Source organism: Chamaea fasciata, unplaced genomic scaffold (genome assembly GCF_029207755.1).
Source record: "Chamaea fasciata isolate MVZ Bird 193981 ecotype frontalis unplaced genomic scaffold, bChaFas1.0.hap1 SCAF_7, whole genome shotgun sequence".
In the NCBI taxonomy this organism is placed as follows: Eukaryota; Metazoa; Chordata; class Aves; order Passeriformes; family Sylviidae; genus Chamaea; species Chamaea fasciata.
In genome coordinates, this window is record NW_027094092.1 from 23,893,817 (window position 1) to 23,910,855 (window position 17,039).

General features: G+C 46.3%; 2 protein-coding genes across 7 annotated transcripts in view; both read left to right on the forward strand.

The window, feature by feature from the left end:
• LRP4 (LDL receptor related protein 4) overlaps window positions 1-6,065 on the forward strand; it is an 82,492-nt gene extending 76,427 nt beyond the window's left edge. For 2 of the 3 annotated variants that reach the window (XM_066187982.1, XM_066187983.1), the window contains exons 36-38: window positions 604-691; window positions 1,222-1,363; window positions 3,114-6,065. In XM_066187982.1, coding sequence (XP_066044079.1) covers window positions 604-691; window positions 1,222-1,363; window positions 3,114-3,449 — 566 coding nt within the window. In that variant the 3' untranslated portion in view covers window positions 3,450-6,065. Of the gene's footprint in view, window positions 1-603; window positions 692-1,221; window positions 1,364-1,925; window positions 1,995-3,113 lie in introns of all 3 variants that reach the window. The other variant, XM_066187984.1, reaches the window with a different exon arrangement.
• A 2,007-nt stretch (window positions 6,066-8,072) lies between these two features.
• CKAP5 (cytoskeleton associated protein 5) overlaps window positions 8,073-17,039 on the forward strand; it is a 50,958-nt gene continuing 41,991 nt past the window's right edge. For all 4 annotated transcript variants that reach the window (XM_066187978.1, XM_066187979.1, XM_066187980.1 and 1 more), the window contains exon 1: window positions 8,073-8,144. The gene's annotated coding sequence lies outside the window, so the exon portion shown is untranslated. The remainder of the gene's footprint in view (window positions 8,145-17,039) is intronic.

Sequence of the window (17,039 nt, forward strand, 5' to 3'; positions counted from 1 at the left end):
TGCTTTTCTTTAACTCTTCTCTAACAGAGTTGTTCCTCCAGATGTGCTCAGGGCATTCCAGTCCATAGTATCTGAAACTGAAATGTCTGAAACTCAGACTTGAATTACTCAAATGCCCTCTGAGTACAGCAAAATGCCTCCTGGATATTCATTAACCTAGATGTGGACTTTTCTGAATGACTTCTTGGTCTGAAGAATAGTTCTGTTTTCTTTCATCCTATACCTCATCCATTGGGCTCTTCCCATTAATAGTACTCTTTATCACTGTCCTCTTTGTGTTTAGTTGAAGATGGTTGACTGCGGTAATTGCTTCCCACTGGAGGAGTAACCTGTCACGAAGGGGGTCTAACTCCTCCATTACAACGCCAATACAAAGATCTTGACGTTCCTTGGTTTGCTGAGGCCTGGGTGGGAGGAAAGTTTACCGTATTTTTGTTTCATATGAAGCCAAACAAAACCCTCTGATAAACCTTAATGTGCTGACATTTTAGTTTAGATACCTCTGTATGGGTAAAGCCTCAGCATTAGGCATTACACCAAGGTCAGTATTATCCAGTGGAGTATAAAATGAGTGCATAAATTAGCCTTGGTATTCACTTTCAGGAGAAGGACTGCACGTCAGCTACATTATTGGAGGTCTTCTCAGCATCTTGTTTATTTTGCTGCTTATTGCTGCTTTAATTATATATAGGTAAGTGATCTTTTTTTTCCCTCTCCAGGTCAATTGTAAACTCCTGGGTCGTAGGAGAAGAAAGTCCCTGAAAGCACTAAATCTTCCTTTATTGTCATTTACAGTCCTTTTTTCCTCTATTGGAAGGAGTGCTTGATGATTTTATTTGCAATGTTTGAGTCCTGTGCCTCTAAAGTGTTGGTCATGCAGTTCTACTGTTTGAAACATTATTGGCTAAATTTTCTGCAGAGAGCTTAGGAGTTATGGACAGGGATGGGAGATAGTTTGTATCTCAGTAAATGTGTGAGCTCATGTGCTCTCTGACAGATAACTTCACCAGTTACTGCCATGATAGCTTTTGTAGTTACATGGCAGTGCCTTCCTGTACTGGTAGCTATTAATGAACTTGTAGGTGAAGAGCCAGGTGAAGCCAGGATTCTCTCTTTGAGGGACAGTGGAGATGGCTGGAGCCATCCACTTGCTGAGTACTCAGGAACTTTGGATCCTGGCAGTAGGTTCCTGTGACTTTTCTGACAGCTCTCTCCCTCTAGGCATAATAAGTCCAAGTTTACGGACCCTGGCTTGGGGAACCTAACCTACAGTAATCCTTCATATCGGACCTCTACCCAGGAGGTGAAGATTGAATCGGTTCCCAAACCAACCATGTACAACCAGTTGTGCTACAAGAAAGAGGTAAGAGCTGCTACTAAAGATATGGGAGCCCAGTTCAAGCTGCTGTTGAGTATTACAGGCCTCACTGTGTGGAGGGATTGCAACTTGTGAGCGTTTACTTCTAGGACATAGGAGGACAGCTTCTGTGAATTGTTCTGACTGCTATGCAGATCAGTCAGCAGTACTTCTTCCCCAGTGAGCTGTAGTGAATTTGACCTGTCTGTCGTTCCCTGCTTCTTACCCACTCGTCTTGTATTTCATTTGCATTGGGTGCTGGCCCTTGAAAGTGCATGAGCCAATTGGAATTGTCTTCCTTGGATACAAGTGCTGGTTAGTGACTGTTGCACCAAGGTTGCTTTGGACAGTCACCAGGGGAACCAGGCAGCCAGAAGGGGTTTAGCAACAAGAATGTGGCTCCTCGGTGTGCATGGCCTGGAAGGGGTGGGAAAGGGGGAAAAAATAGAGCCCTTATTAAATAGAGCTTTTTAAAGGCCCTTCAGAGGTCCATACTTTGGGCCACATGATGGAGAGAGTTTAATACAATATCTTGCAGCACTTAGTTTCTCCTCTCTTTTCTCCTCAGAAGCTTTCTTATCACACAGATAGCTTCTCATCTTCCCTCTTCTGATTTCCGTCCACATCCTCACGTCAGGTATCGCTGCTCTGTGTGTTTGATCCTGCCTCCCTCACTCAAGCTCTGTTGTGTGGCTCAAGCGCTGTCCGTACTAATTGCTCTTTCTTGGTTCCCCCCCTCTGCTTTGATGTCCTTAAACTAGTTCTATTGCCTGTCAGGAACGTATAAGTAATTTTCTGTGGCAGATTCTTTGGTCTGGGCTTTGGCTACTCATAGTCAGTGATATTTTACAAAAGCAATTTCTGTTAGGACTATTTATGATTATCTATTAGATCAATTAGTTCATCTAGCAGGGATCACAGACTTATGCAGGGGAGATTTTTCCCTTACTGCTTTTCAAAGATACTATCCAATAGATTCCCCAGATTTTCAAGCCATTTTAACCTTATCTTTAAGCATAAGCCAGGATTATTTATCTGGGAATCTAAATCCTTTCCAGTTTTCTCTTAATTCTGATGCTCCTTGATATACACAGATGTATATTTCCCCACCCCCTCTACTTTCTCCTCAGGGATAGATCAGATGCTCCTTATTTGTCAGTGAGCCAAGTTAGATTTCACTACTTTAATCTCAGTGTGGTCCCTTTAGCCTCTGATCATTAGTGTTGTTTCTCTATAATCTCCTTCCCTTGTGTCGCTGTGAGACTCAGACTCAAGAGTGGTATTCCAGCTGTGCTTGGCTGAGAGTGAGTCTAGAATGACTCAGATGTAAAGATTTGAAACCTAGAATTGATCTCCTGCCTACTTTTACCATGAGGTTTTCTGTCTGTTTCTGCTTTCCTATTTTGTTTGGTGGGGTTTTTTTCCTTCCTTTTTAGGCTCAGTGTTCTTACTCTCTTCTGTCAGCTAATACGTATAGTTGAATGAGACGAACAGCCTCATCCTCATTCCCCTTCCATGACTGAAGAATCATGGAGTTTGGCATGAGAGCCTTTGCAGGGAGGACTCGTCTGAGGGTGGTAAAGAACTAAAGGAAGCTTAAAATGGGTTCTGTTATTGTGGCAGTTAAAGCCAGTGGCTGTTTACATGGAGGTCCAACTTTTTGTCCGCTTCACTGTCTTCATTCCAGCTCTGCACTGCTCTTTGCCATTATTTTCCATAGATGTATTTTTTTTTCATTCATCTGTCTTTTCCCTAGACTGGTCCTGACCTCAGCTACACTAAGGAGAAGATCAAGATTGTGGAGGGAATATGCCTTTTATCCAGTGATGATTCCGAATGGGATGACCTTAAGCAGATTCGGAGCTCCCGTGGAGGGATCCTCCGGGACCACGTCTGCATGAAGACGGACACGGTCTCTATCCAGGCTAGTTCTGGTTCACTGGATGACACCGAGACTGAGCAGCTGCTACAGGAAGAACAGTCTGAATGCAGCAGCGTTAACACAGCAGCAGCCACTCCTGAGCGGCGGGGCTCACTCCCTGACACAGGCTGGAAACACCAACGCAAGCCCTCCACAGAGAGCGAGGTCTAAAGTACACGTGACTTTGGAAACAGTCGTGCCCTCCCAACCCTCTGCTCTGCACAAAAAAGACAGGACTCTGCCTGCCTGGCAAGGAGGGGCACAGAGACCAGCCTCTCTTGCAAGGGGCCTGAGACTGCCTTCCAGCATGGAGCTTGGGCAGCTATGTTGTTGTGGTTGGAGAAGGAGGACGGGTGGGTTAGTTGGAACCCAGAGACCCTTTGACTCATTTTCACTTGTCTGTGGTTTATTTATATGTTCCCTTTTCCTGGAAGCTGCCACATTAACTTTTTCAGTGACTCGTCTGGCCTGAGTCTGGTTTGGAGTCTCTGCTCCCTGGCAACCTGCAAGTCCTGTGCCATCCAGCTCACGGTCAATGCCCATGAAGAGAGCAGAGCTGCCTCATTGCTGGCTCCTGGTCACAGAAGTACCCCTAGTCATTCCAGCACTAGCAGCACTCTTTGAGGCTTTCTGTTGAGGGGTCTCTGACATGAGAGAGGTCTTGGTATAGATGGGATATACTTTGGGGCTCAAGAGGACACTGACACAGCATCAGGTCACTTTGTAAAGGCACAAAGAGGGTAACCACAGTTGCCAAGACTCACTTCATGAGAGCATCACTGCTTACTTTCATACCTGCTACTAAAAACTGTAAGGAGTGCTTAGATTGGAGCACTGTGTCTGCTGCTGGCAGTGGACACTGCTCCTGTTCTCTCCTTTCCTGTTAAAACATGTTTCTACTCTGGAAAAGCAAGAATCGGCAAATGGCCCTTTCAGAACTGTATTTCCTGTGGGTACTGGAGTCTGAGTGCTGAACTTGAGACAGGAAGAGATTGGTATTTTACTTAGCTCTACAGAGCTAATGGATCTCAGCAAGACCTAAATTTTACTGATCTTTGCATAATGATATATAAAAAAAAGAAAAAGAACATTTGCTTGGTCCCCACTAGTCCTAATTCTGCAAGGTCCCAATTGTTTTGGCCTTTAGGACCTTTGATTACCATAATAAGGGAAAAGAGAGAATTCCTAGGTCAAGTCTTTCCCAGGGGATTGCTCAGTGCTGACAGTTAGGAACTCCTTTATTACTAGGCTGAGCCCGTTTGACCTAGAATGGGAGACAATAATCAGGGAGCTGCAAGGGCCGTTTTAAGTAGTTGTTTATCAGATAGAATTGCACTTTAAGTTCTTCTGTTACCACTTAATAGCTCTCCTTGCCAAATAATTTTTCCCATCAGCTGCATGAGCTTCAGTTGTTCTCTGGCCTCTAAGACTCTTACCCTTTAGGGAATGTCATCCTACCCTTGCAGCCAAAACCCAGCAGCATTTGGAGCTGGGTCTCACGTGCTCCCAAGGACTACTGCCACCTCTTCATACTCTCTTGTCATCTGTTTGTTCAAAAACAAAAAAGAGAGATTATTGCTTGACACTTCTTCAAAAACGAAATTTATATTAACCCCTCAAATCATGTGGTAAAGCATTAAGCATTAAGCCAGATCCTTGGAAGCAGAACTTCCCAGTGAAGAATTTCTCACTGCAAACTCTGTAACCTGTTTTATCTGCTGGAAAGAGGTCAAGTACATTCCCAGCCATGGTGTAAAGAGAGCAAAACATACACTGGGGTATGGTTCAGAGGTAGGGGGAGTGTACATCTCCCATGCAGTATTTTTTTCAGCTGATTAAAAAGGAGAATTGTCCTACTCTTCTTGAACCTTGTTTATATACTAACAGGCCTGTTACCCCTGAAAAACAACAGTTGCCAGTGGTTTGCCTGTACTTTTCACAGCAGAGGTAGCCTTGTAGATAGGGGAAGGTTGCAGCTTTGACCTGGCTGGATGGCTTGAGACTCTGTCCCTAACTGCACCATTGGGCTGACTAGTGTATATTCCTGTGGAAAATGAACTGGAGCTAAGGCTTGGATTTCCCTGTGTTAATGTGGGACTCTTCCCTACTCCCAGAGGGATTTTTTTTTTAATTAGATTTTTATTTAATTATTTATTTGTTTGACTCCAGCCTTGGAAGCATTGATTTTGTTGGGCAGAGGCACTTTTGGATTGAGGTGTAGACTCAACTGGGAACTGAGAAGGAAGTGCAGATCACTGACATGGACCCTGCCCATCTAAGCCACTTCACGCGGGGACAACACCAGAGGGCTCAAGGGTAGCCAGAAGAATCGATTTGAGCAGAAACCATGTGTAGGGGCAGGGGCATCAGGGCTGGGAGTGGGGAGATGGGGGAGGAAGGCTCTGCCCTGTAGGAGAGCGGGGTTTCTTTGGGTTTTGGAATGGGTTGTTAGTTTTTTTCCCAGTAGCTTATGTGACCATGCACCAAAATCCTGAGATGGGACAGGGGTGAAGGGAAACATCTGCCCAGACCTGTCACTTAAGATTAAGTCAGCCTGTCAGAGTAATTGCTGTCCGAGTCGCGAGTGTGGAATGGAAAGGAAAAACACAGTCAGTCTTTCCAACAATTCATGGTGTTTGTGATCTCCACCTTGATCAATATTCTCTGCTGCTTCTTAGGAGAGACCCTGCACACTCCAGCCTAACAGCCATTCATAACTGCTCTCTGCTCCCTTCCTCAAATGATTATGGTGAAAAGAAGCAATAAAATGTCACACAGCCTCCTCTACCAGTGAGGTGGGCAGAAATTTGTGTCTTTCTCCTAGAGACAGCCCCAGTGAGATGCTGCCTTGGGGATGCATCATGGTTCCCCATTCTGGGGAAGAGAAGACCCTCGTTGCACTTAGGATGTTAAGAATGTAGAAAGGCTGCTGGAGGATGATCTCTTGAGCACTGATCTACTATGTAAAAAGCAAACCTCTCTCCTGTTTGTCCCGAGCTAATGTCAATGATTTCCGTGTGTTCCTGTGTAATGGTTTTAACGTTACTCACTGGAGACATTGGATTTTCTGGAGTTATTTAACCACTGTGTTCAATACTTTAGGGGTTGATGATAATTTAATATAAATTTAGATTTTCTTAACCACTCTGCCTGGCTTTTGGTTGCGAATGGTGCATTTTATTTGGACTCTCCTTTGAATGAGGAACTTCCAGACCTGTTCAGACAGAACCTCAACTTGGCTTCATTTGAGAGGAGCAAGAAAGTAGGAAAAGATTTGCGTTCTTTAAAACCTGATTGTAGCACACACCGTACCCTATGATTTTGAATCAAGGGCCCAATATCTACACCGACTTTTGCAGATTCCTTCACACACGTAATACCTCTCACTCTGCCCCACCTTGCTATTTTTCCCCCTCTTTAACATGGCTGTTCATTTTGGCCTGTATTAGGACTGTAGAGATCTCAAGCCTCTGCCGTGTGGAAAATAAAGCTCTGAAGAAGAGCTGCTTTTTCTTTCTGTAGGGGGTTTTGTTCAAGCTTCTGTTGCCTTTTTTTAATAACCAAGAGTTTAAATAGTGCAAAAGGCTGAATAATGAAAGAAACATCCACAAATACATCCACCGACACTGCAGTACTGGTGCCAATCTTGTAACATATTCTGCCCCGTTCTGATGAAAGAACTACCTAAAACATTTAAAACACCTGTATTTCTGCTCATTTCACAATTGAAGCACAATGCAGAAGCCACTTCAGTCAGGTCATGAAAAAATTGCCTCACATTAAAAAAACTGATGGTGCTTACATGGCATGGTGGGGAGGAGGGCAGTGTAAGATTAATTGCAGTTGCGTGCATGGCACTCTGCTGTCCCTTGTCTTCTAGTCTGATTACCCATAAAAATTTTCCCTTCAATTTTTCAAGCTGAAGTGAAGAAACAAAGGAGAGAAAACACACTGTGCTCCAAAAACAGTTCACAAAATAGGTCGGGGTGGCAAGGACACTGTGGGTCATCTGAGCCAACCTCCCTGATCAAGAAGGGTCACCCCAGAGCACGCGGCACAGGACTGTGTCCAGACAGATCCTGTGATCTCCAGCGAGGGAGACTCCACAACTTCTCGGGGTCATGTTCCAGTGCACGGCCACCCACACAGTAAAGAAGTTCCTCCTATTCATGTGGAATTTCGTGTGCATCAGTTTCTGCCCGTTTCATCTTGTCCTGTTGCTTGGCACCACCGCACAGAGCCTGGCTCCATCCTCTGACACCCTCCCTCAGGTCCTGATAGACACTGATGAGGGCCCCTCTCAGTCATGTATTGAGTCGCTGCCTTGCGAACTCACTGACCATAGGAAAGAGAACGCCCATTCCTCTGCGATAGGATCTTCCTCGAAGCCGAATCCATCGGCCCCGAGATGCTTTAGCCCTTTGCCAAAGGGTCCTGCGGCCTGACCCGGCTGCCATGGACCAGCGCCTCTCGCCAGGCGCTGCTCCGGCCGCAGAGGACCCGGCGGCCCCCTGGTGCCCCCTCCCCGGGGTGGACGAGAGAGCGGCCGGGTCCGTCTCGGTGTTTCCCGCCCCGGGTGGGGCCGGCCCGGTGCCGCTGGAGGCCGCCGGCGGCGGTGCGCGCTCCCGCGGCGGTGCGCGCTGCCGGGCGGCCCCGCTGCGCCGCCGCCGTCTCGGGAGCGCGCGGAGAGCACGCGCTGCAGCTGCCGGATTCAAACGGGCCAATAAGGGGCGCGGGCGCGAGCGCGGGCGGGGCCGGCAGCGGCCAATGGGCGCGGCGGACACTGGGAGGTGCGGGCGGTGCTGGCGATTTCAAACCCCGCCGAGCAGCCGCCGGACTGTCACCGGCCCGACCCGCTGGGCCCAGGTGAGCCGCGCCGTCCTTGTCCGTCCCCGGTGAGCCGCGGTCCCTTCCCCGTCCGCTGTTCGCGTCCGTGGGAGGCGGCTAGGCCTTCCTCCGCCGCCAGGCCCGAGCCCCCTCGTTTCTCCCGGGGACCGTGTGGAGGCGCAGTCCCGGCGGCGCGACATCTCCCCGCGGGGACGGCCCGGGCCCGCGGGCTGCGCCGGCATCCGCCCGCAGAGACCGGCGGCGTGAGGATTGCGGCTGATAGCGGCGGGAGGCCGCGGCCTGTACCGCGCCGCGCTGTGGAGCTGCAGCTCGCTCAGGCCGCCCGCCAACCGGGGGCGGTGGGAGCCGCGGGCTCCGCTACAGCCGCCTTCGTCTGTTGTGGGCCCGGGCTGCTGGCGGGGGCGTTCCGTGGGGGGCGGCAGGGAGAGTGGGCCCGGGGGCCGGCGGGGGAACCGGGCATCCCTTAAGGGAAATGCGGACGGGGCGCCTTCTCTCTCCTGAGGCTGCGTGCAGGAGCGGTGCCCGCTCTAGAATGTCCGAAGAAAAACCACCTCTGGGCTGATTGTATTCTTAAAACCAAAGGCGCGAGCTCGTCTTTTATTTCTGCAGTTCTGTTGTTGGGTGCAAGTGTTTAGATTGCCAGAGCCCCTCACTAGGAGATGCTTCCTGTTGAATCCTGTCTAGTATATGCGAAGGAGGGCTGGATAGAAGTGTGTGTCCCATGTTTCTGCACACACCCCTTTCCTCGATTTCATTTGGTTTTGTTTCTGAATCAGACATTCTTGTGATTCTTCTAAAGACAATAGTTTTCAGGTTGGTGTACAGAGGGTTTTCCTCCTGAATCTGGTCTTCAGTCAGTGAGAGACCCAAAATTTTTGGGTTGGAGGACAGAGGCTGAGGAATCATACCTCAGTGTGCCTTAACCAAACCAGGATTCTGTTCTAAGAATAAAAAATTTAACAAATCATATATGCTACAGTTTTCTAACTGATTTGTGTTTGTTGTATATCGTCTATCTGATTATTCTGAGGTTTTTACTTTTTGCTGGTTTTAGTGTTTGATTTTCTGCTGAGCTGCAGTGTTGTGCAGGTGAGAAGGGGATGAGTAGTTGTCAGGATGTTGAGCTACCAGCAATGGGAGCCTTCCCTGATATGTGATTTGTGTAGCAAAGAAGGTGATGCTGTAGACTTTTAGTGACTATATTAGTTTGAAACTGTAAAGCTGCTTAGTTTAGAATGCACGGAGTCCCGAATATTGGAGTATTCTAAAAGTCTACTCACAGAAGTCTGTTACTAAAACTTTGAGAAAGGTTCACCTCAGAAGGTAGAATGATTGAGTGCAAATTGCCTGTGTAGTTTTGACTTTGGCGTCCAGCCTGAGACCAGTTGATTGTGCGAAGTTTAGAATTTGGCTTGGTTTCCTTGCCTCAGGCTTGGCCTTTCTTTAAACTTCACTGTTTTGGTGGCTTCTTCCCATATTGGACTTACAGATTCACTGCTTGGGTTTTTTTCTACTTCAAGAATTTTGATGGGGCTAAGCCGTGTAAGCAACTTTGAGAGAGTGATATATCAAAGCAGAATCACTGGCAAATTAAGTAGGAGACCTGCTATAGGAAAAAATAAGTGACGACTTGACGAGAAGAAATTTGAATTTTAGAAGTATGGGAGTTATTCTGACTGCTTTAGATCTGTATTGATGGAAGGTTTCTCCCTTGATATTCTAATATGAAAGAGGGAATGCATGGTGATGGAACGTGATTCCTGGTTCTTGTACACTTAAGACTTGTGTTTTGTCAGACCTAACTTTCATGCTGGCTCTTGTCCTTCCCCTTGTATGGGCCAGTTATGTAAGCTGGGCCTCTGCCTCTGGAAACACGGTCTGCCACGGTGGGGCTGTGCTCTCACACCACTGTCTGCTGAAACGGGAAGATCTTGTTTCTATTTAGTAGTCAATGCAGAAAACCTGAATTTCAGTGTAATGTTATAAATTGTTTCACTCTGTGTGTTTGGTGATAAATTAACAGCCGAAAAGCCCTTAGCATGTTGCACACTTCCTCAGTCCGTCCTCTTTTTTTTTTTTTTCTTTTCTTTTGCTGCCCAGTTGTCATCTGCAGATGCAGCACTTCTGTTTGCCCCTTCTTATAAATCACTAACGTACATCTTGAACAGTACATGCAATTAGAAACTGCTCTGAATGTTTTGTGGAGTAGAGATAACTATCTTAATTATCTAATTTGGAGGATTTTGTTGTGTAGGATGCGTGACTGGAAGGACACTTGAGAGATGTAAATGCTTGCAAACCTTTAATTAAGGTTTTCAAAATCACGGTCAGTGTTCATCTAGTTCCCTTTTTTCCCTTTCCTACCTCTCTTCTGTTCCACACCACCACCAGTAGCTGTCCTTATATGGTTTATAAAAGAAATGCATAAACTTGTATTGCTAATTTGTTTGTAAACTATTTAATGTAAATGGTTTGTCAAGTCTCTGCTAGAGCAGGATGGCATCAAAACCATTTGCATCTCCAGCAGAGTGGTTGATTCAGGACAGCGTAGTCCGAGACTAATGTGGTGTTGCTTTGCTGATGCTTTGTTGTAGACTGTTCCCAGTGGTTCGCGTTATATGGGTGGAGTTCGGAAGTGACATTGAAAAGCCTTGCACCCTTTTGTTTAAACTAAATATTGCCTTGCACTGGGCAGTGTTGCTCTGGCTTGTTTGAATAAAGAGTCTCTTGACCTGAACACTTGTACATTGTCTGGGGTTGTCGATGACAGCTCGATTGCTGCAAATGTCAGATGTTGAAAAGCAGAAGCTGCTGTGCGTGTTCGCGCCTCCCTGTTGCAGGGGGTGGAGTGAGGTGGTAGGAAAAGTAACTTGGACAATTATTCAGTGGGAAGCATGGCTGGTGCTGGCAGTGCCTGGAAGAGGCTTCTTTCTTCAGCTAGCTGAAAAGGTGGCTGGAGAAATACAGCCTTACATCGCTTGGCTTGATGCTCTTCTAAGGAGGAAGCAAGTGACACCCAGTTTCCACCATACCAGCTTCTTCAGTTGCTATTGTCACTATAGAAAAGGCATCTTAAAATGTCAGACGATGGGCTGGAGAGACTGCTGATGAATCAGCTCCACCACAGCGCTGTCATTACACATCTCGCAGCGGCATGAAATGCGGGGATGGTATGGTGCCAGGCTCTTAGTTCGTACCTCCTTTGGAAGGCACTGTTTCTCCTTCCCCACGGCTGGCCTTGTTCCTCCTGTCGGGTTACAGAACCGCTCCCTTCTCCAATTAGGGCTTGCTGGATGATTGGTGGCCTGGGATAATGTCTGCCGCATGCTCGGGTATGAGCGCAGCTCCCTCTGTTAGAGCAGTAATTGTTCTGACGGATCTGGGCGTTCGGGCCATGACTCATGGGGACAGCAGGCCTGGCGGGCCAGGCTGGTCACTGCTCGCCCACCCGGCGGCCCCTTCCTTGCCGAGAGGCGGCACCGCAGCCAGGGCCGGGCAGCGCCCGCTGCCGCTCGCCGGGCCCCGCGGGTGCCGCTCGGCGGCGGCGGGAGGGGAGCGCGACGTGCCGGGGTCCGCTGCGGGGTCAGCGCGGTGGGGCTGGCCCTGCCCTGCCCTGCCCTGCCCGCCTTTGTCTGGCCCCGGCGCGGGGCCGGCTCCCGCCCAGGTGCGGCCGCGGCGCCCCGAGCCCCGCCCGCGGCGGGGAGGGGCTCGTCCCGGCCCGCCCGCGGTTCCCGCCCGCGGTTCCCGCCCGCTGCCGCCGGGAGCCGGCCCGGAGCCGTCAGGGTGAGTGTCCGGCCAGGCCCGGCCCGGCCGCGGGCGGTGCGCGGCGGCGCTGGCGGGGCCCCGGGCCGTGGGGCGGGGGCGGCGGGCGCAGACAATGCCGGGCGGGAGGGCGGCCTGCTCGCCGTGCCCGGCCGCGGCCTGCGGCCACGCACCCGCCCAGCCGGGAACGGCGCCGGGCTGCGGGCACGCGTCTGGGGCTGCGGGCGGGAGCGGAGGGGATGCTCTTCTGGAAGGTGCTGGGGATGGCGGGGGCGCCGCTAGTTGCAGAGGGAATCCGTGCTGGAGGGAGCTTCCCTTGGAGAAGGAGGGAGCTAGTGATGTCTCCGCGGGAGCTTTCCTTCATCAGCAGTTCAGGCCGTCCTTTTAAAGAACATCACATGAGCCTTTTCGTGCCTGAGCTTTGTAAAACCTCTTGAGGCGTGGGGGGCTTTGCAGCTTACAAGCACGGTCCCACTGTCATCTTTCACTGCCGACTGTCTGTCACACTTTCGGACACGAAAGAATGAGGCAGGCAGCAGGAAGGTCAGCAGGAAAGTTCTATCTTTTGATTTTCTGGCTCCATCTTTTATACAAAATCATCAGAAGGCCCAAGAGTGGCTACATAGGTTGCCACCTCTTTGACCTCGTTGGTGAAGACCACCATCAGTCACCTTTCTCCTCCCAGAGGAGAAATATGTAAACCAAATAAAAGATAAATTCTAAAAATATACATTGTTTTCTTGAAGCTGTGTGAGAACAAAATGCAAACTCTGAAAAGCAGGCAAAGTTAGGGCGACAACTGTCCACCCTTAGAATGGTGTCAGTGCATGCCTGTGCACTTGCCCGTGTGTTGCCCTTTTCCCTTTTGCCCTTCTCAGCTCCGTAAGACTGGCTTCACTCCAGGCTTACCCGTGCACTTACAAATTGCTTTTGGTCTTAGCTGTAACAGAAGGTCAGTTTATTTTGCATTGTCTCTCACTTTCAGGTGAATGGAAAAGGGTGGGCCCCTGCTTACTTTCAGAAGCCATGTATTAAAATGTATTTTTTCAGAGAAATCAAGTATTTATATATCTTACCAATAACTTGTCATTTGTGCTATTAAAATTTCACTGAGGTGAGTTAGGGCATACAAGTTTGAGCAGGCAAGAGAGAATTTAATGCTGTTTGTTCTTGAATGCCATTTCATTGCTGCTGAAGCAGTAGCTTCCCTTTAGCATGCATTTCTACATTTTCTTTTCTTTATTCTGAGGTCTTTCTATTTTTTTTATCAAGAGTCTGTGTATCTTGCAACTTACAATTCATCTACCAATTGGAAATGCCAGCCTTTAAAATTCTGTAAAATTTTTATTGCCTCCTGTGTTATGATTACTTGAGTCTTCATCCTTTTTTTCTGAGCTACTTTATGTTGTGTCTAATGGGAAGGTTTGGCTGGCAAATACAAAAGAAACTGTGTTGGGCTAAACTTCTAAGAAAGTGAAACTTCATCATTTCAGAGCCAAAGAACAAATGTGACCCAAAACTGCCATTAAACAGACAAACAAACAAATAATTCTTTCTGCTGGGAAAACTGTGGCTGCACTAACAGAGCTCTGTCTGCCAAGAAGTATAGTTTTATCTAAAACGTGACATCCAACTATGTACACCCCAAACTTGTGCCCTGCTGTATAGGAATATTTCAGATAGATTTTTCCTTTAAAAAGGCCTGTCTTGATTTCTCCGAACTTATTCTTGAGTAATGTTTTTGAGAATCTTTCAAAAAATGAAAATATTTGATGGTGTTCTTGTGCAGCAGTAATATCCAGTAGGTGAAAGTGAGCAGGGAGAAGTAGGCAATCAGTATCAATAAACAGCTGGTTTTGTTTAGCATAAAATGGCTTCCTAGTTTGCCATTGTACCTCTTCTGTAGAAAATGGTCTGGAAGCTGACACTTCACAATAAAATGCAGGGATAGGTGATGAATGTATGCTTCAAAAGAAATCACATCTTAGAATGTTAATGATGTGAAGACTTTTCCTTAGCAGTACTCCATACTATAAGCTATGATGTTAATGCAATTCAGCTCTCTAAATTGTAGCAGGAAAGCCATTTCTTTAGAACTGGAGTAGGAGCTGTTCAGAGTAGTAGTGCATGGTGAATCAAAATTTTGATGTTTTGATACTTTCTCACAATCTTTTCATATGTCGATATATTTGTTTCCCAGACTTACGTATATTCATTTGGGAATTCTCACTTTTGTGTTTGAAATTCTTGCATTTGTGCTGCCTTGTAAAAGCTTTCCACTCTTGTTGCATTTTGCATGATCTCCCTTCAAAAGATCCTGGTCTTTTCTTCATGGTCTTCCTTTTCTCACTGTTCCGTAATATAAACTTGCCCTGCCAAGAACTGTCAGGAAGGATTTGTTATTCATCTCCACTACGGAGTTCTCGGGTGACTTGCTTTGGGAGATGTTGCATTGACCACTTTTATGACAAATGTCTCCCACAAAACTTACTTTGGCAGTTCAGTTGCTTCAGAGGTCTTGTTTTCTAGATTTTACCAAAATGAATGATGTTACTGAAAGGCTTAATTCTGTTTATTCCAAGTTGTGGCAACAAAAGAAATCTATGTAGGTCAAACACTTCATTGCTACAAATTCACTAGTAGAAACAGAATTTAGCTGTGTTATCATATAATGAGGCCACTTGCTATTTGGATGTTGGGAAGTGATGACTTGAGGTTTACATGTCTTTGCAAAGAAGCTTTTAAGAAAAACCTTTTTGTCCAATGTGGGATACTCTGTGATCACACAGAACCCAGTGACTGAATTGGAAAGAGAAACAACCGTCTTTTATTCTGATAAATGCAAGATGTAGACAGTAAAAGATCTTGGCATTAGGACAGACATGAGCAGCGATGAAGCTTGAAAGACTGGATGTTTAAGAAGGAGATTTCCCTCTGTGACCGTGGAATACTTTCTGAGAAATTGTCTGTTCTAAAGGGATTTGTAAAGTGCTGGGGGGAGTATAATTTTATCACTATTTTTAGATGCCAGATTCAGTTCAGATGGCAACTTAACCCATTTTGTAATTGAAATATTGATTGTAGATGTTAATGACTAAAAATAGTGGGGGAACTGAGTTGACCAGACTGAAAAAAAAAGGTGAAACACGGTTTCATGGTCATTCAGCTCCCTCCCCTGTGTTTCTCTTGTGTGAGCCCCCCAAGTTAAGGACATTGTGATGTGGGAAGGGAGATTCTAGATTCTGCAGTGTATCACTAGTGTACAAGCAAGAGGTTGTACTTTGTTGCAGTAAGCTGTTGTATATGTGTAAGGATAGAAATAATTGTAAATCAGTATCAGTCTGGTAATGGACAAGCCTTTTTAATAGAGTTGCTATCGACTTCAGGGTTTGAACTGAATTGAGGTTTGTAGTACTTGATTGAGGACTGTCCTACAGTAAGACTTACTTCTCTCCAGAGATCTGTTCTGCCAAGGAAAGAAATGCTTCTTTTTATTGCTGAAGTAGGAAGTTCATGCTTTGTCAGTTTTCTAAAAAACCAGAATGGAGATGTCCAGTGCAGGTGCCAAAATTTCATCCTGGTGTTTCTGTTGCTGGCCAGTGTGTTCATGCTTTCTTCCCCTTTTTGTTTTTGTTCAGGATTGTCCTTGTATTGGTTCCTTCTGTGTTCTTCAACAAAAACAAACAAACAAAACCAAAAAAACAATAGCTTGAATTAGTTCCAAGTTTCTGATTAAGAATCAGAACTACCTAATTTTCTGTAAAGTTCACTTTGCTTGTTCTTCACAAAGGTGTGTGTGACTTTGGGGAGAGACCACTGCATCTATTTGTGTTATGTGCATCCACACTGAGGAAGTACTCCATTATTTCTATATTGGTGCATTCAAATGAAGACGTTCCTAATCCAAGCTCTGTTTATACTGCCAAAGCTGTCTTTGTTGATGGCATTTGGCTGCAGAACTAACTTGAGGGAAGGGGAATTTTACTGCTGGAAACTGTGTTCGCTATAGGGCATGCCTGCATCCATTGCTAGGTGGGCTGTTTGGAAAGCTTTACACGTGAATTCAGTCTGATTTCTTGCTTTTGGAGAGAAATCATCACCTTCATAGGGTCATAGATACGTTTTACCCTTGCACTTCTGTATTTGCCATGAGCATCTTGCTTTTGGGTGTGGGGTGGTGCTTTTTGTGTTGTTTCAGGGTGTGTGTTTGGTTCGTGTTTTTTGGTGGGTTTGGGTTTTTTTGTTTGGTTGGGTTTTTTAATAGCTAAAATGTATTGAGTTTGAATCAGGAGTCTATTGATTTCTATTTAATTTTGAACTCAATAGGCTGAAGGAGGGATAAGAGAACAAATGAGAGGCTGGGGCAGAGAAAACCCAAGCAGGAGTTTAAACAGATGGAAGCAGATCCATTGCAAAAGGCTGATGGGGTTTGGATGCAGTAACTCAGTTGCCCTTTTGACCTCGTATGATTGTTAGGGATTGGTATGGCCTTTGAATTCTATTCTAGTTGTAAAGTTTAGCTTTTTTTTGTTGATTCCTGACATGGAGGAATGCTGTGACTAAGGGGGGGGCGTTTGTTTTTTTTTTATTAAGTTGAACATTAAAAAAGACAGTGAAACAGAATTAACAGTTCAGTAGAATGGATTTTAGGTAGCCTTACTTATGAGTACTTTGCTTCTTACATAATGAGCAGATCCTTTCATTCTCAGTGGTTTACAATTCTTTGGCCCTCCCCCCCAAAGTTTTGTTTTTCTTTAGAAGTACACTTGGTACCCCTGTGCTGATATCAAGAAAAAATAGCTACGTTATTGTTTGCTTAGAAGAGAAAGGAAATGAGAAGGACAAACCATAATAACGCTTGGATACACTTGTTTATGTAGTCAACTTGTGTTCTGACACTGGCTCTTGTTTTACTGCCATTGGGCAAATTAATAGTTTATGTGATTATAGTGAGAACAGTATTTACACCCAGAGGAACCGGTAAATATTTACGGCAAGCTTAGTGTAATTTGTGGTGGGGTTGTGTGTGTCAGTGACAGGTGGGGGGTTTGGAGAGCTTTTTGTTTCTTACGGTTTTTCTTTTTTAATTCTTGAGAGGTTGGGTTGTTGCTTAGATATTTTCTAACTAATCTGGGAAGGAATAAAAAATAC